Source organism: Trichosurus vulpecula, chromosome 5 (assembly GCF_011100635.1).
Source record: "Trichosurus vulpecula isolate mTriVul1 chromosome 5, mTriVul1.pri, whole genome shotgun sequence".
NCBI classification, from domain to species: Eukaryota; Metazoa; Chordata; class Mammalia; order Diprotodontia; family Phalangeridae; genus Trichosurus; species Trichosurus vulpecula.
In genome coordinates, this window is record NC_050577.1 from 200,818,665 (window position 1) to 200,838,426 (window position 19,762).

Sequence of the window (19,762 nt, forward strand, 5' to 3'; positions counted from 1 at the left end):
TGCTTTCCTTTATTTGAGACAATGGAGAATGGGCAAGGTAGACAGTTCACTCCCCCTGGACTCTAGCTGACAATGGAGACTCATGCTTAGGAAATGATACTATCATGTTTTGTTGTCATTCAGTTATTTCATTCATGTCCGATTCTTTGTGACCCCATTTGAAGTTTTCTTGGCAAAGATACCAGAGTGGTTTACCACTCCCTTCTCCAGCTCATTTCACAGATGAGGAAACTGAGGCAAACAGGGTCAAGTGACTTGCCCAGGGTCACACAACTAGTACATGTCTGAGGCCAGATTTGAACTTAAGAAGATGAGAATTCCCACCTCCAGGCCCAGCACTGTATACACTGCACCAAGAGCACCAAGTTGCAGTCAGAAAGATCTGAGTTCAAATGTAGCCTTGGACACTTGTTAGCCATGTGACCCTGGGCAAGTCACCTAACCCTGTTTGCCTCAGTTTCCTCATCTGCAAATTGAGTTGGAGAGGAAAATGGCAAACCACTCTAGTATCTATGCCAAGAAACCCCAAATGGGGTCACAAAAAGTTGTATGTGACTGAACAACAACCATCATGTTATAACCTAACAATAGTACATTTAGTTAACACCACACTTTCAAGTTGATGAGACATCTTCCTCTCAACCTTATGAAGTGAGCAGTACAAATTTTATCATTGCTGTTTTACAGATGAAAAAACTGAGTCTCATAAAAGTTAAATGATTTGCCCATGGCCTTGGAGTTAATAGTGTCAAATTGAGTATAGGCCTCCTGATTTTAAGTCCACTTCTTTGTTACTGTTATTGTAAAAACACACTGTCAAAGGACAGTTGTTTTTTAGATCCAAGACCATGAAAGAAAGATTGGAGTGATTTCTAGTGGATTTGTGTGGTTAAGGGATTCTTACAGTGAGGGACTTAAATGCACAGAAAATCCACAAAAGACAGAATGGTACAATGTTTACCAAACAGGATGGGCAAGTTCCTGTGATTCCAGACCATTGGGCAGAATATATAGGAGTGATCACCTCACCATATATAATTGAATATACTTACTTCAAGAGTCATGGGATGTTAAACGCTAGGAAGAACCTTAGACATAATGTGTTTATGTCCCTCGATTTGGAGGGGAAGAAACTGAAGCCTAGAGAGGCTGAATAATTTGTCCAAAGTTAAATAGTCAGTGTCAAGATAGAGCTTGGAACCCAGACCTCCTCACTGCCAGGCCAGAATTCTTTTCGCTGCCCCAAAGTTCATGGGACAAGAGCAAAAGCAAGTGTTGGGGCAGCCAGTTGGCAGTGCTACTTCTGGAGTTAGTAAGTCCTGAATTAAAATCCAGCTTCAGATACTTACTGTGGAACCCTGGGCAAGTCATTTAACTTCAGTTTCCCTTAGTTGCCTTATGTGTAAAATAGGGATAATAATGGGCTCTACCTCCCAGGGTTGTTGTGAGGATCAAATGATATAATATTTATAAAGGGCTTACTTAGCACAGTGCCTTTCACGTAGTAGGTACTATATACATGTTTATCATTATCATCATCATTATTATTATTAATATTATTATTATTCTCTCTTAAACAGCTACATAGCACCTTATACCTTTCTTACCATAATCCCACATTCTGCCTTGTATAATGGACAGAATTAATATATATTATCATTGACATGTCTTATTTCCTATACTATATTATAATCTCTGCGAGGGCAGGTGTATGTATTAGGAATAATGTGCATTAGGAATAATACACATGTGTTAGGAATAATAGACTCTCAATCCCCATATGACAATGATCAAATGATACGAATAGACAATTTTCAGAGGGGAAGAAATTTGGACCATCAATAGTCATATGAAAACATGCTCTAAATCACTAATAATTAGAGAAATGCAAATTTCATAAAACTCTGAGATGTACCACCTCACGTTCATCTGATTGGCTAAGATAACACTAAAGGAAAGTGACCAATGCTGGAGGAGCTATGGGAAAACAGATGCATTAATATATACTATTGGTTGAGCTGTGAACTACTCTGACAATTCTAGAAAGCAATTTGGAACTATGCCCCAAAATATATTAAGTTGCTCATACCCTTTGACCTTGTGATACTGCTATTAGGTATATATCCTAAAGAAAACAAAGAAAGGGGAAAAGGACTCATGTGCAAAACTATTTGTAGTTGTTTTTGGTGTGGCAAAACATTGGAAACCAAGGAGATGCTTATCGATTGGGGGATGGCTGAACAAGTTGTGGTATATATGGATACAATAGAATACTGTTGTGCTATAAGAAATGATGAAAGGCATGGTTTCAGAAAAACCTAGAAAGACTTGTATGAAATGATGCAAAGTGAAGTGAACAGAACTAAGAGAACAATTTATATAGTAACAACAACATCATAAAGATAATCAGCTTTGAAAGAGTTAGTAACTCTGATCAACACAATCAAAATGCCAAAGGACTCATGATGAAACATGCCATCCATCTCCAGTTAGAGAAGTGACAGACTCACAATGTTGATTGAAGCGTGTTTTCTTTTTTTCTTTCTTTCATTTTTTTTGACATGGCTAAGTTGGAAATTTGTTTTGCATGACTATACATATTTGTAATGGGTCCTGTTTTTCTTGCCTTTTCAGTAGATGAGAGAGAAGCAGGGGGAGGGAGAGAATTTGGAAGTTAAAATAAAATGGAGTTTTTTCAAAAAGGAGTAATGGCCTCGAATTGGAAGATGTAGTTTCAAACAAGAGCAGGCTGTTGGGGCTCTCCAAAAGCTCTTCCTCAATCAGTAGTACATTCCCCTTCACTGCAATTCTTTAGCCAAATAGGTTGACCATTTGTCAAGCATATTATAGAGGGCTTTTTGTTTGGGCAAAACCAAGACTAGATAACCTCTAAGGTTTCTTCTGACTCTAATACGTGATTTTGTGGTTCCAAGCTCTGACAGATAGTTCCTAGTTGTGGGAATGTGGGCAGGGTACTTAATATCTAAAAGCTTCCTCAGTATCTTCTAAGTGGTGATGTTAACACTTGTTTTATCTACTTCACAGGATTGTTCTGAGGTTTTCCTCATAACACTTCTTGGAACCTCAAAGTGTTACATATATGTGAGACGCTGCTATTCTTATTCTTATTGGAATGCATTGTATCTCCACTGTAGAAAAAAAAATGTCTTTCAGATAGAAATAATAAAGAGAAGAAAGGACAAAACATTTGAAATGTGGTACTTAAAGTCTGACTGATATAATCTTTTATTCCTACTCCAGCCTACAAAGGATTACTGGGAGCTAGACAAATTGGAAGCTCTCTGGAGGTGAATTATTATGTAGCACCCCCTCAGGATTACTCCCTCAACTTACACTCACACTTGTGGGCTGAATCCCCTAAGGGTGGCATCTATTTTGATTTCAATGTACAATAAACCTGTAGAACTGTATGCTTAACACTATATATAGTTATCAATCAGCCTGTAGACATAAATACCTCTTAGCAAAGTCATTTACTCAAAAGATAGAGCAATAATTGTAATTACAAAACATTTCCCGCACAAATGTGGGGAGCAAATACACATAGCATCCATGGAAGGAGTGGGTTCAAGCTTGAGAGCATAAATGCAGTGAGGCACATATATTTTACATGTGTGACATAAGCCACTCACAACTCCTGGTACTGCACAGCCTGGAAGTCCCTTCTCTCTTTATACAAATCTTCATGCAGCTTTCCTTGGGTACAGCATCTTTGTTGGGTGGGTTCCTCAGTCAGGTTCTCATTGTCAACTCCCCTCCATAGTCTCACTCTCTTATCTGCTGCCAGAGGCTAGCTTCTTGATTGTCTCTGTCTCCATGTATATCTATGGTGTGTGCTTCTGTTCCCTCCTGGGTGCAATCTCTCCTACTTGTCCAGTAACTCATCTTTGAAGCTATATGGCTGATATTGGGAGGGAGGACAGGGGAATAGAGAAATTGCCTCCCCAGGTTTCTTTCACAAGCAGCTCCCATTTTATGTCTCCACTTAGAAGCATGGCTAACTTGTTCTCCAATTGAGTTATTTCTATCTTGAATGAATTGAAGAGATGTTTGTACTTCTTAACAAGAAAAAGGGTATAGACACATTTCTACAGTCAATTAACCATCAACTGAGATGAAGAGGAAGGAGAAACTCCCTCCCTTACAGTTATTAAATTGTTCTATTCACTTTGATCCCTAGGTCATTTCTTCTTTAGCCAAGATAACTATGACTCTGATGAACAGAGGGCTCAGCCCCAGGAGGAGAAAATCTATCAGTCTAGGGGCGAAGAGGTGATTGACAACAGGAATGAAGATGAGGAAGACATTCAGTTCCACATACTGATGGATAAACTTGGAGCACAGAAAATTTTAGAAGAGTAAGTCCTCTGAGGCAGTGGCATCCACTTTGGGTCCCTATATCATTGGTGTTGGGACCTGGCCTGGAAGAAAACTTCTCCATCTACCTTGACCTTCTCATTGAATAACAGGATTTAAGGTTGAAAAGGCACATAGAAATGGTCCATTCCACCTTTCTTTATCTTATAGAGGAGAAAGGTGAAACCCATTCAGGCTTGTCCACGGTCATGCAGACCTCAGGCAGTAAAGCTGAGATTCAAACCCAGGTTCTCCAGTTCAAAAGCTAATATTCTTTCTATTAGGGAAAGTAGGAAAGGGATTGAACAGTATGATGCCTACTATGTGCCATATGATGTACTAAGTGCATTTTACAAATATTCTCTCATTTAATCCTCAAAACAACCTTGGGAGGCAGGTGCTATTAATATCTCATTTTACAGTTGAGGAAACTGTGGCAAACAGAGTTTAAATGATTTGCCCAGGGTCACACAGCTAGGAAGTATCTGAGGTCACATTTGAACTCAAGTCTTCTTGACTCCAGGCCCAGCACTCTTATCTATTACATCACCTAGCTGCTACCTCCATCTTTTTCCTGATTCCATGTGTCCATTGGTACAGAAACCCTCCCTTTTTACTTCCCCCTTGTGGTGACTCATCTATGCCTCTTTTTTACTAATTCACAGAAAAAAAAGATCTTGTCCATTCCCTTTCATTTTTGGTAAGAATTTATTGGGGTCCCCATCATTTGAGAAATACAGCCTTCTTGAGGTTGGTTTTGCTTGCATAGTTTTTATTCAACTATATAGAGAGATAGAAATGCAAGATGACCCCAAGCAGCAGCAGCCATTCCACTTAGGTTCCCTTGTCATGGTATATAACAACCTAAACAAAGTCAGCACTTTTTTTGAAGATGAAACTTTCTTCATTGCGGGGAGGAATCTAGACCAAAGATCACACACAAAGGAGATGTTACCTAAGGTCAACCTATTCCAGATAGTAGTTACCATTCAGAGGCAGCTATCCTGGTTTCAAGTGGTATGGACAGAAGCCAACATGGGTTCCAGCCTGCATATACTCTTCACCTTTCCCAAACTCTTCCTTTCTCAGGGCCTATTATTCTATCAGTTTCACAACCATTGGCTCTAATTTCTAAACACTACATATAGCCATGTTTTCAGCTCAGACGAATAGTACCTGCCTGAAGTCCTCTTTCTCCTTTCTGCTTTCCTCCCTCCTCATCCCCTGGGACCAGGCTTTCCTTTCACACTTGGCCACACTCAAAGTAGCCACAAGAGATGCTGTCTGTCAGCATGAAGCATTTTTTTCAGTCTCTTTTTTTTCCTCACAGTCCTCATTGTCCTGAGACAATATCCTCGTACACTGGTCTCCAGTACTTCTGCAATGTACATGTGAAGCCCATAGTATTTTCTGTGTAACTGCACCTGGCCCAGCTTTTCTGAGGGAAAAAAAAGTCTCCCATGTCTTTAAGAAATAGGATCTCCTCTTTCTTTATCTCTCTGTGCATTCAGTAATCACAGCAAAGCACTCAGGTTTGTTGTCTGGCATGTTTGATAATAATTTAAATGGATTAAAAATCAAAGTAAACATTTAAGAAAATTTTCTAATGATGGATGAAGAAATTGAAGCTCAGAGAATTGACTTGTCCAGGGTCATTTAACTAGAAAATAGCAGTGTGACAAACCTGGACCCTTTACATAGCATACTGAGGCAGGAAATCAGGGTAGGCATAATCTATAAACTGGTTGTTTATATCTTTTTTATTTATATCGGTTATTTATCAGCTGATAGACTAATCTTTTTAGGCAATCAGGCTTTCAAACCAAACACACACCCCTAGACATACCCTGTTTCTTCCATAAAGTCCTCTTGATCTAGAAAAAAAATGAAATTAAACACTGGCTCTTAAAAAACTAATTAGATTGAGACTAATAGAAACTGGTCTTGCCCTAAAATAAATTGCATATAACCTTTATCTTTTTATTGTTCTTAGGTCTTCTATCTACTGGAATCAGGTTCAGTATCTTGTCTAAGTGGGAGGACCCTGAAGATAAGGGCTGACACTCTCAGAGCTTGGGGAAAAGGGTAATAGTAGATGGAGATGCAGATGGTTAGATTGGGGGAGATGTGGGGGGGGCATATCAGTGGGACTCAAACACAGTCTGTCAGCCCAGATAGAGTGTTTGTGGCTTAATGATCTTTAGAAGATGACTTGCAGGATTGTACCAGGGTCAAGAGAGGCCAGTGAAACTGTGCACCACATGATGAGCAGAATTCTCCAAGAGAATTTTATGGGGGGGGGTTGTTGCAGCAACAGTTCAGTTGCAAGAATGGATGGGTCTTAGAATAAGATAGCAGCTGGCAGCCACAGGGAGGGAGCATTCAGAAAATTTGTCACCTGCATCGGCTTCTTAGCAAAAACAGGGCCAAATCCTAGTGAGAGAGCATTGCTTATCCTTGAAGACTTCTCCCGAGAGGATACTTTAACCTCTGGCACAGAAACACCTCAGAGAATAGGGAGGAGGCTACCCTTGGGCACAGCTTGTGACAGATTAGTTCTGTGTTGGTCTTGCAACAGAGCACGCATTGCCCAGCCTTTTTGCTGGATTCTATGACCTTAATACCTCGAGCAGCTTATAGTTATGACTTGCCTTTCCTTAGGGGTACACACAATAAACATAATGGTACACAAGCAGAGATGCATAGGAATGACCCACCCAGGTAACCAGACTCCCTAGAGTTAGATTGCTCTGCCACAAAAATATCTCACCTGACTCTCTTGTTATCTATCCTATGAACTCATTAAGCTCTGCAGATATGGTATAAGGGCCATTTTAGGATACAGTGACTCAGGTATCTAAGTTTTTTTTTAAACAAGTTACCTACAAGCACCTTCAAAATGGAATAGAAGTTGATGCTTCCATTAGGGTTAATGGAAATAGCTTCTGCCTTCTTGCTTTCACAGATCGATTACACCGCATCCCTCATTCATCACCCTACTGGGGGAAAGAATAGATACAGAGGTTTTCTTGGAAAGAAGAAACATTCCCAAGCGGCCCTGGTAGTTGCCTCTTGTACACTTGCAAGGTAGAAATCATGAAGTGTCCCTCTGGGTCCTGATGCCAGAGGACTGGGAGAAAAACATCACCCAAAGGTTTTGTCTCAGATAAGAGAAAGCTATAGGGAAGGTCAATGAAAGGTCAATCCATAGATATTGGTGACTAGCTATCTCCATTTCCATCAAAATCAGCTCCAATTCTATCTTCTCCGTGATGGTGTCTTTATTTCTCCCTTTCCCTAAATAGCTAGTTATTGCTCTTTCATCTAATTTCGTATCATCCTGTGCTTTTCATATCCTAATTCATCTTACATATCTCTTTATGTGTCTTATTTCCTTGAGGACAGCTACTGTGTCATTTATTTGTCTTTCTGACTACTGGTTAATATTGCACATAGTAGGTACTTAATGAATGAATGCATAGGAAAACAGGCTTATGGTGTGGCATGATTGATGCTGAAGGGGCAACAGCAATATACCTTAGTTGAAACTTGCCTGCAGTTATTTGTGGTAATTAATTAATCACAGGCATATAAAGGGGCTTGAGAATATTCTGCTGATGCTTATTGGAGCAGGTATGTTTGGAGGCTCACCCCAGGGGGCTTGTGATGGAGTGCGTCTGGAGTGGAGTGTGAGGAACACAGAGAATGGTATGTGTTGGATTTAGAGTGATTTGTGATATGAGTTAGGGTTAGGACGAGAGAGTGATTGGTGAGTAGCATGGCTATTCAGACTAAGGGGAACCATCATTGAATCAGAGTATATGAATGGAGGGACAAGTTTGAATGGCCTAGGCAAGTTGAGAATTTGGAGCCCATGGGTACAGATCCTGTGAGAGTTTGAGGTCCCCTTATGGCAGAGCTTCTTAAACATTTATGTATCATGGACCCTTGTGGTAGTCTGGTAAAACCTATGGGCCCTTTCTCAGAATAGTGTTTTTAAATGCATAAAATAAGATACATGAGATTAAAAAGGAAAACAGCTATCTCAAAATACAATTATCAAAATATTGAAAAAACAAAAAACAAATTCATGGACCCCAGGCTGAGAACTACTGCTTTAGAATGGACTCCCATCACAGAATATGCATAGTATGAGAATTAAGGCAGCATATGGAGATAGGTGCCCCCAACTTGTACAAAAGCTGGTGAGACTGAATTTCCACTGACCTACTCAAACGAATTCTAGCACCCAGACTAGAATGAAAGCCTCTTTAGAGGCAGGATTCTCTAATCATCTTCCCTGCCACTCAACTCTCTCCACAGTCTTCAAAGGGGAAAAAGAAAGTGCTGAGAAGAAAGCTAATGGACCCAATATATGTAAGCATAATTAGGGGAAAGTACCTGTAAGTTGTGTGGAAGATCTATGTCACATGGGAGACAGAAGGCTTCAGTGGAACCATGGGCAAAACATTTCTTACCATGAAGGTTGAGGTACCCTAGCTAATTAATAACACATAGTCACATTGAGATATGTAACATATGTATTGGTGGAGAGTTCCTACAGTTGACAAATTATAGATCTTTCATGTATATTTTTGGACTATAAAGGCCCTGGGAGAGAAATAATAGAAATATTTTACATCACCAACGAGAAAACCAGGAATGAACTTTGTTTGGTAGCTTGAGCTCCTCAAGAATAGATAGATGTTTCCTATTACCATTTTTATTCTGGCCTTTCCAATCCTAACATCATTCACCTTGTCAGAGAGAACAGAACAAAAAAAGTATTTCTGTCTTATCCCTTTTTTCTGTTTTCCTTTTATCATTGTCCTTCTTTCCTTAGCAGTAAGCCAATCTCTTCTTCCATAGAGGTTAACTCCCAGCCATAGAGCTTAAAAACTTTTGTCATTCTTAGTTTTCTTTGCCAACTTTAGCACATTTCTGAGCCTATTTGTACAAGACCATGTCATGCATTTATGTTCATCCTCCATTATCTGCTCTTGCCTCCATCTTCTCTACATGTCTTTTTTTTAAAATTGAAGTTTGTTTTTTGATTTCCTTGGTCATCCACATTGGTCATTTTGCACAACTACCCTTTTCCTCCCATATCAGAAATTTCATGCTTGAGGACTTCTGATACCTCCAGGGTTTCCTCCTGCTTTACTGATGCACATTTTTTTTTTTACAACATTGACACTTCTCAGTGATTCCCTCTGCCCCACCCACATGGAATTCTTCTTGGAAACAAATAAATACAGTTAAAATTTGTACCTTTGTACCTTTCTCTGTATGTGTCTCAACTTTCTTTTTTTCCTCCCTCCTCTGATGTTAATCACACTCCTTTGCACTAATTCCCAGTGGGGGGGGGGGCAAGGAGGGGCCATTTCTTTTTTCTTCTAGCTCTTTGCCTTTAACTTTCAATATCAGATGCTAATCTTCCCCAGGAGTGGGAGTGATGAGCTTTCTCTTCCAACTTTCATAATCCTCATCTCCACACACACCTGGACTCTCTTACCTTCTCCATCTTTTACATATTGGGAACTATTGTGTTAAGAGGGCTTGGCCACATAATCCGTGGTCTGAGGTGCGCTGGACAATTAATAGTTTTTTTTTTTAGTTTTTGTTTTTTTTTTTTTTTTGACAGGGCAATTGGGGTTAAGTGACTTGCCCAAGGTTGCACAGCTAGTACATGTGTCAAGTGTCTGAGGTCGGATTTGAACTCAGGTCCTCCTGACTCCAGGGCCGGTGCTCTATTCACTGCGCCATCTAGCTGCCCCTGGACAATTAATAGTTGATGCTGGTTGCTAGGCTCATAAATAACTCCGTATCCCTCATTGACTTGACCTTATCACCCCAATAATCACACCATTCTTCAATTCCCTTCTTTTAAAAAAATAGTGAAAGTGACGTTAAACAGCTTTGGGAGCAGCTAAAGAAGCGTGAGCCCCACTTGCTGTCCAACTTTGAGGAGCTTCTCTCCAGAATATTCTGCCAGCTCCAGGAAGCCCAGAAGGAGAAGGATGAACTGGAATGTGCCCTGAAAAAGTGAGTATCCAAACTCAATTTCTTTCTGTGCCTTCTCTCTATCTGAATAGACACATCAGTCTTTCTGTTGTGCCTTCCATTTAGGCATCCTAGAATGTTTTAAAATCATTCTGTAGATAAGATAACTGGGCCAGTGCCAGTTGTCTTGACTTTTGTCTCACCACTGTGAGGCTGATGACTTTGCCTAGCTCTGTCTCACTTAAATCCAATTAATAGGAAAGTCAAGACATCACCCTTATGATGTCATTGGTCCTCTTTGAGGACTGAAGGGCAAACAACAACAATAGATAAGATAGCATTACATTGAGCTTATGGACTTGGTGGGGACAGGTAGAAAAAGAGATTCTCTCTATCTTTTGGTAGTAGCACCCAGTTGATTGTTCCATAGCCTGGGCTGCCTCCAAGGTATTGGGCTTGAGAGGCAGCTTAGAGCATCCTCCTTCCGGTACCTCCACAGGTCATTTGTGTTTTCTTCTCTTCCTCCAAGGCCTCTCCTAATAGTTCCTATCATCTAGTATGTCCCCACTTCCATGGGGTGATAGAACCAGGGAAATAGAAGCACACATACAGTCATACTCAACAAGTCAAAGTAACACCTCATGTCTTCTGAGGAGATAAGGTAGAATCAGGCCATATAGACATACTGCACAAAATATGGGACAAGACAGATTGGTGGTGTCCCATTCAGTTCTTCAAATCAGTAAACGTTTATTAAGCACATACTATGTATAAAGCACTGTATTAATGATGAAGATTCATGTTATTGAATATCCCTTACACTTTTAAAAATCTTAAATACTCCAGTCTTTCTGTTGTTTTGACTATGACAATCATTTCTTTCTTCCTAACAAAGGTTTATAGTGGGTTCCCCCCCCCTCTTTCCCTGGTCCTCTTGCTATCCTAACTTTAAGAAGCGGAGGCAACATAATAGAAGAATAATAACACCCTTTCCAGCTGTTGGGTCTCTCTGAAGGTTGTTGATTGTTTGCTGAGAATTAATTAGATTCTCCTAAGTCACAGTTATTCAGTTCTTGACATTGCTTTTGCTGCCTATCATACTCTTCTTTGGCTAATTCTATTTCATTGTAGCTTGAAAGATCATTAAAAAGCTTTACTTCTCCATACCGACAGCTGCTGCAATCTCTGTAACAGCTATTGAAGCATGCTTTTTAAGAGCTACAACTTCTGCATATCTCCTTGAAGTAATATCCTTTCTTAAAAAAAAACAAAGAATTAAAAACATAGAAAATAGAAATACATGCATATAGCATGAAATCTTGCTTGATTTTCACTTGACAGAAAACTAAAATTAACCAACTAAAGATGTGGATACTATCTTGATCCAGTTTTATCTGGATGTTCACTCTAGTATCAGCAGACACATATACAAATGACTATTCCTGTTTCAAAATGAAAATTATTGCTTTTCCTAAGTACTTCCAAAACCACTGTATAGGGCTAACAATTTATTGGCTAAAAGGATTGTCCATGTCCCCTGGCAACCATAAAAAGCAGGAGCAAGTTCTGAGAAGAGAGTCTTCTTTGACAGATGAGAAGAAGGCCAGCCATGGAGGAAGAACCCAGCTTTTGAGAAGAAATTACCCAGGAACAGTTAGGTGGCACAGTGAATGGAGCACTGGCCTTGGAGTCAGAAGGACCTGAGTTTAAAGTTGGCCTCAGACACTTGATACTTAACTAGCTGTATGACCTTGGGCAAGTCACTTAACCCCAATTGCCTTCCCCCCCCTCCAAAAAAAAGGAAATTACTCTTCCTTTTCCCTCTGCACACAGCTTCCAAATTTATATGAAAACATATACACCTTTAACCCAAAATCTGCAATAATCTCTTATTACTTCTAAGTTAAAATACAAAATCCTCATCCTGGTGCTTAAAGCCCTCCAAAATCTGGTTCCTAACTACCTTTCCCATTTTATCATACTGCTTCCATTCATATACTTTTTGTTAACTGGGTTGATAGTTGTCCCCTGTGTATACAACATTCCATCTCTTGCTCTTATGCCTTTTCACAGGTGAAATCCCCATGTCTGGGGTGTACTCACTCATGTATGCTTTGTGGAACCTTTAGTTTCCTTCAAAGCTCAGATCAGGTTTTGGAATCTCATAGTTATTAATGCTCTTCCCCTCTTGAAATTGCCTTTAAATAGAAAATGGGCTGAAGATAATGAGATACAGAGATGTATGGCCTGTGGGAAAGGCTTTTCAGTCACAGTGAGACAGCATCATTATAGACAATGGGGGAATATCTTTTGTGTTGAACATTCAGCTAAAAATGCCTTAACTTCTTCAAAGAAGCCCATTCATGTCTTTGATGTATTTCAATGAGTTACAAGGATAACTGATTATCATGTTCATCCAACAACATTACACTAACATTAGAATTTTAATAAATGCACTTCATAAAGTACTTAGACTACTATTTGATTTGAAGGGGGAAGACAGGGCAATTGGGGTTAAGTGACTTGCCCAAGGTCACACAGCTAGTAAGTGTGTCAAGTGTCTGAGGTTGGATTTGAACTCAGGTCCTCCTGACTCCAGGGCCGGTGCTCTATTCACTGTGTCACCTAGCTGCCCCCACTACTATTTGATTTGGACAGTGGTTGTAATACTTGGCAAAATCAGTGTATTTTGACATGTTTATTAATATCAAGTAAAAGTCTTCTAGTTGGGCTCATCAGCTGTTGGCTTTCTTTCCATTTATCCTGAAAACAGCTTTCATGCCTAGGTTAGAATTATCTAGTTAAATTATCTAGAAAATCTAGTTAAATTATCTAGTTAAACAAATTTTGAACAAAGGGAAAAAAGGAGAAATTACTTTTTCTATACCTATTTGTTTTGATATATATATATATGTATATATATATATATATATACATATATATATACATACATATATATACATACATATAACCCCAGTAAAATGTAAGCTCTTCAAGGACAGAGAATCTGTTTGTTTTTGGGCCTAGATTCAAGCTTTGATCTTGTGAAGCAGAAACTGTATCTATTACTTTTTTAAATCTTTAAATATTTGTTGACTGGTTCTGAATCCTACATTGCTAGACTGAACACATTTCAATTCAATTCAACCTCTATTAAATGTATACTATGAGCAAGACACTGTGCTGGAAGCTGAGAATAAAAAGGCAAAAATAAAACTCTTACTGACTTAACAATCTACCAAAGGATGTAATGCAAGTAACCTGAGGAGCAGAAGAGTTAGTTCTAGCACTTAAATAGGAGAGGATTGGAAAGAGCTTCCCAGTGGCAGTGGCACCTGAGCCCAAACTTGAAGGAAGATAAACATCCTAAGGGGCAGAGATGAGGAGAGATTGCATGATGGGAATTCTGGAGCTAAGTGTAACTACCTGGAGGCAAGTGATGGAACATTGATTTCTGGGAAATCAGTTTGTCTAGCAGTTTGTTTGGTACATAAATTTTGAAGAAAGAAGGAATTTGAAATAGGGCTAGAAAAAGCAGTTGGAGCCAGAATAAGGAAGGCTTTAGATGCTCAGGCTGAGGAGGGTATGTACTTTATCTTAAAGAAGATGATAGGTAGTTTTTTGAGCAGAACAGAATGATCAGATATGTGCCTTGGGAAGATTATTTTAGTAGCATATGGGAAGAAGAAAGACTAAAAGTTAAGGAGACTACTTAGGAGGCTGTAGCAATAATCTAGGTGAGAAGTGGAAGAAGGCTGAGTGTTTGGAGAGAAAAGAACCAATGCAGGAGATTTTGTAGAGGTAGAATCAAGATTTGGCAACTGATTGGATGTGGTGGATGACGGAGGAGTCAGAGATAATTCCAGTGTTCCAAAACTGGGTCACTTTGAGGAGTGTGGAACTCTTGGTGGAAATGGGCATGTTTGGAGGAAGAACAAGTGTAGAAATAGATACAGAGAGAAGTAGATAAATAGATCTCTCTATATGCATATATTTGTGTATGTGCATATATATAATATATATGTGCATATATATAATATATATGTGCATATATATTATATATATACACACATACACATATGCCATCGAAGAGGCAGCTGGTAGTGCAGTAGATAAAGATTTGAGTTCAAATCTAGCCTCAGACGCTTACTAGCTGTGATTACCTAGGCAAGCCACCTTACCTCTGTTTGCCTCAGTTTTCTGAAGTGTGGAATGGGATAATGATAGGACCTATCTTGTAGGGCTATTATAGAGAATCAAATGAAATAATATTTGTAAAAAACACTTTGCATAGTCCCTGGCACACTGTAGGTGCTTTATAAATACTTATTCCCCTTCCTTTCCCCCATCTCTGTAGGAATGATCATTGTACCTATGGTAGTTGATAAGATCACCAAGGAGGAAATTCAGAGAGTGAGAAAAACAAGGTAACTCAGTGTAGAGCCTTTCTTATAATATGGGAGATGGGTTATGATGCCCAAAAGGAGGCTGAAAAAGATCAAACTTGTAGAAGCAGATTCAGTAGAGGCCATATCTAGGAGACCAAGAAAGGCTAGAACATTCAAGATCAAGCACTATCAAAAGCCACACAGGAGGCAAGTAGGATGAAGACTGAGAAAAAGTCATTGGAGTTAACATGCAAGAGATTGTTGGTAACCTTGTAGATGCAGTCAAGTAGTGAATTCATCAACTTGTTTCTAAGGCATGGCTATTGGGGAAGTGAAGGCAGGGAGAGTAGAGAATTCTCTCTAGGAACATGGTAGAGAAAAGATATAAACATAAGGCATAATTAAGGGATTGGCAGGGTCAAGTGAAGGTTATTATTATCATTTTAATAATGGAAGAAACCTGGGCATGTTTGCAAGCATCTGGGAAGAAGCAAGTAGAAGGGAGAGACTGAAGATTAGAAAAGACAGAGAAAGATTGATCAAATAGGCAAACTCCAGGTAGGGACAGGGTCAGAGCAGAAGTATTAGCCTTGACAGGAGAAGGTCTATGTATTCCTTACAGACTACAGCAGAGGAGAGGGTGGGTGAAGATACAGAGGGAGGGGTTTTGAGATACAGAATAGAGGGAGAAACAGTAAGAAACAGAGAGACAGTGAGACTAAAGCAAGAGAGGGAGAGAGAGAAAAGGAGAGGATAGAAGGCATTACTGTGTATACAAATTGTTATTTGTCCTTCATTTTTGAAGAGGACCAATGACTTCCTGGGTGATGTCTTGATTTGCATATAAATTGGATTTAAGTGAGGCAGAGTTGCACAAAGTCATCAGCTTCACTCTCTCTTCCTGATCAGTCCAGCGGCAGGACAAAAGTCAAAATGACTGGTGATGGCCCTGGCTGCAGTGGACGACCTTGGTTTCTTTAATGTCTGACTCAGTCCCTTCATGGCTGTTGAAACAAATTGTTCTCATCCACCCATTCTAGTGGGGGAAATTTTCACATGCTTGGGGTAGACATCCCCCCACCCCAATTCACCCAAGGGTTTGAGGCCTGTTGGTTACCCTCAACCTGGTTTAGCCCATCTGTTGAGGCAGCTTTATTCAGCTGTGGCCACTGCACATGCTATAGCTTCTTGGAGCTACAGGTGAGAGTTGGGTGAATCAGGTGGACAACAAAGGTAGAAAATAACCCTGAAAAGGGCTGGGTAAGTCCTCACACCAGAGGTGCTAGTCTTTCTGAACACTCCATACACCCCATATATTCCCATATTTGAGAATAAAAATACAAGCTAAAGAAAAATAGTCCTTGCTCTCAGAGAGCTTAATTGTAATCAAGGTGGGGAGACAACATTTAAAAGGAAGGTGAAAGTGAGAGGAGGTGAAAAGTATCCTGGAGAGTCAGGGGCTGAGCCAAGTGAACATGGCTGGCAAGGTAGGGAAACTCATGGAGGATGGCCTTCATTTTCTTAGTAAAGTAGGTGAGATTATATGATGAGTGAGGAGAATGTGGAGAGTGACTAAAATAGTGTGAGGAGAGAAGAAGCCACCTTTAAAAATTGCGATAAAGAAAAGAATAAAAGTATTGCCATCCGCTAGTGAGTGCTCAGGAGACTTTAGATGACATGAAATTATATTATGTATCCATTCCAATTGCCAGTGTTTAAAAACATGTATTGACTCAACTGTAAGTGTCCAACAATTGCATATTTTCATTGGTAGAGGGAATTCCTCACTGGGAATTCCCAAAACTGATAAAATCACAGAACAGGACCCCCCAAAAAGTATATCATATCTAATTTGCATCACTATATAATATGTGCCCTTTGTGTTGATTTAGAATTGAGCTTCCCCCTTGGCTGAAACAAAACTCCTACATTCACCAATTACGCTCCCTGCTTCTAAATCAGTTATATCTCCCAAATCACATATGTTATATATGTAAAGTGACAGTAACCTCAGTATAGATTTAGTCAAAAACCCCTTTTTACCATCTGTTTAGGAAAATTGCCACATATGATGAAGAAGTTCGGCATCTCTATGAGGAAATGGAACAGCAGATAAAAAACGAGAAGGAACAGTTTCTCTTAAAGGTAAGTAGCTGAGACTAGAAGACCAAACTGAGGATTTAAAAATGTTATTTTCCCTTACAGACTGCCAATAAAGCAAACATTTTCTACCATATGCCAGGTACTAGGGATACCAAGACAAAAAGAAGAGGAAGAAAGAAAGAAAGGAAAAGGAAGGGAGGGAGGGAGAGAAGAAGAAAAAATGGAGGAAGGAAGAAAGAAAAAGGAAGGAAGGAAGAAAAAGGAAAAGAAAGATAAAAGGAAGAAAGGAAGGAAGGAAGAAACTATCCCTGCCCTCAGGAAGCTTACAGTTTTGTCTATAACATTTGCAAATATGAATAAATATAAAAATATACAAAGTTAAATGGGGGCAGGGCAGTAGCAATAAGGGAGATCAGGAAAAGCCTAATGTCTGAAATGGTGTTTGAGCTGAGCTATGAAGAAAACTCACCCTGTTTCTTCATGAGGAAAGATAACATACTTTTATAGCGCTTTAAAGGTAATCAAGCAAAACCTTGTAAGATAGTACAGGTTATTTTGTTTTGTTTCTTTTCCCGAAATGAAGAATTGTTACTCAGAATATGTACATAACTTGCCTATGGTTACTTAGTGGCCAAGGCAGGATTTGAACCCACATTTCCTAACGTTATTTTCAGCCTTCTTACCAATGTGCCACATTGTCTCTCAATGGACTAGGATTATAAAATGTGAACCTGGGAAGATCATTAGAAACCGTCTAGTCCAACCCTTTCTTTTGCAGCTGAGGAAACTATGACTAAGACATTAATTCAGGAACACCTGTGTTTAAAGCACTCCTTTGAGCCTTACTCTGTGACCATGCACAAATTACTTAAGCTTTCTCAACCTCAGTTTCCTCATCTGTAAAATGGGGGTGATAATGCTTTGTATTCTTAATGGACTCCATTATTTGAACTCCAGTTCCATTGTTAGGTTCAAATGCTGTACAACATATGGGTGACTTTGCAAACCTTAAAGCACTTTATAAATGTCTGATGTTATTATCACCATTATTATGAAATCTTGCCCCAAGGGTGAGAGAGAAGCCCATGGTGTGTATGAACAGGTTGCAATATAGGTTCAATGAGAGAACTTCAAAGAAGAATATGAGTAAACTGTCAGGGAAAAGTATGATTGAAAAGATGGACTGGTCACCTGGTAAGGGATCTTAGGTGGATGGGTTGGGTGTACCACCTGAAAGCTTTTGATGTCAGGAGAAAGCAATAAGGCCTCCGTTGGTGAATTTAGGGGAGAGCAGGGACAAGGGACCCACAGGATGGGCAGGTGTCAATGTCTTGTGACTTGCATCATTGGAGAAAATGTTTATATCAATGAGGTCATCAATCCATTTGACCTTTTTATTGTTATTACTATCGTGTGGCTCCTATCATATACTGTAAGTGACAGAGTTGTATTATTATTATCATTGCATCATATCAGACAGCAAATCATAGAGTTAAACTCAGGCCTTCTGATTCCAAATCTGTATCTAAAAAAAAAGGCCCTTTTCCTTATATCATACTTTTGGTGACTACACCAAGAAACCTAAATCTCCATGAGAAAAGACTAGTCATAGTCAACTGCGCCACTGAAGGCAGGCCAGTATTTCAGCACTCTTCTCTACTCCCCACCCACCCCTAAATTTTAAAACACAGCCAGAAAACTCTATCTGCTCCCAGACCATCAGTTTGGCTGCATGAGTAAGCCATAGTCAAAACCCACACTCTCATGCCTGTCAGACACTGCAGAGTGATCTTCTGGGATTGCTAATCCTTATTGGCAGACTCCATTCTTCTTCTTTTATCTCAAATGAGCAGACCCACTGTGGGACCTGATTTTGCTAGGTTATTGCTTGTAACTCATGTGCCACTATCTGCCTGGTCAACCATAGGCCCTTGTGAATAACCACTAACACTGAAGGCAAACTTCCAGAGAGTAAAGGGCAAAGGAGGAAGAAATTAAAGTACAAATGAGTGTAATTTAAGATAATCAGAACCTGAGAGTTACTCAGCCCCAACTCCTCCCAGCTCCCTCCCTCCCTCCCTCAACTTCCTTTTTAACACAATATCTGTGAAACTGACTGGATTGGATGGTTATGCTTTTTTGCAAGCAGAGATGATAGATATGTATCCTGCAGCATCCATAGAAAGCATGCATAGGTTTGGGGGGAAAGGGGAGACTAGGGATAGGGAGGTGAGTGGAGAAGGGAGCCATATTTGGTTACTGCTAACATTCAAGTTCCCTGGAGTAGTCTCATCCTTTTTTCTCTTTGAACCAAAAGATTATTTTCCAGAAAGAAGTGGGAGGAGACAGGAGGAAAAAGAACCCTTATTTTCTTTAAGTAGCATGGGATTTTGGGGGGAGGAAAAGAAGTAGCCCTACTAAATTTGTGGTTCAGCCACAGTCCTACCAGGGAAAATGCAGAAAAATCTGTGTACATACTTTTATAAGGAATCATAGCATGGGGATGCCAAACCATGACATTGGCATAAAAGAGTGGAGTAACAGGACAGGGAAGAGGAGCACATCAGTGTCTGCTGCTGAAATGGCCCATCTGAGTTCACCATCATCGTTTTTTAGCTCAGCTCCATGTTGGGTCTGCTCTCCTAGTCTCGTTTTCTGGAAGGACATTGATAAGCTGGAACATGTCGAGAAGAGAGTATGATGATGAGGGGCCTCAAGGCCCTGCCTATGAGAATCAGTTCAAAGAAATGAGTATGTTTAGCCTGGAGAAGAGAAGAATTCCTGGACATGACAGCTGTCTTCGAGTATTCGAAGGGCTGTCATTTAAAAGAAAAATCTGAGTTGCTCTCTTTGTCCCCAGAGTGCAAAATGAGTAGCAATCAGTGAAAATT

The 19,762-nt window shown here is 39.7% G+C and overlaps 1 protein-coding gene across 1 annotated transcript in view; it reads left to right on the forward strand.

The window, feature by feature from the left end:
• Positions 1–19,762, forward strand: part of CRACR2A (calcium release activated channel regulator 2A) — a 135,139-nt gene that overhangs the window by 19,844 nt on the left and 95,533 nt on the right. Inside the window, exons 3-5 of the mRNA XM_036760685.1 lie at positions 4,202–4,379; positions 10,276–10,422; positions 16,823–16,913. Of these exons, the coding sequence (XP_036616580.1) occupies positions 4,202–4,379; positions 10,276–10,422; positions 16,823–16,913 (416 nt within the window). The remainder of the gene's footprint in view (positions 1–4,201; positions 4,380–10,275; positions 10,423–16,822; positions 16,914–19,762) is intronic.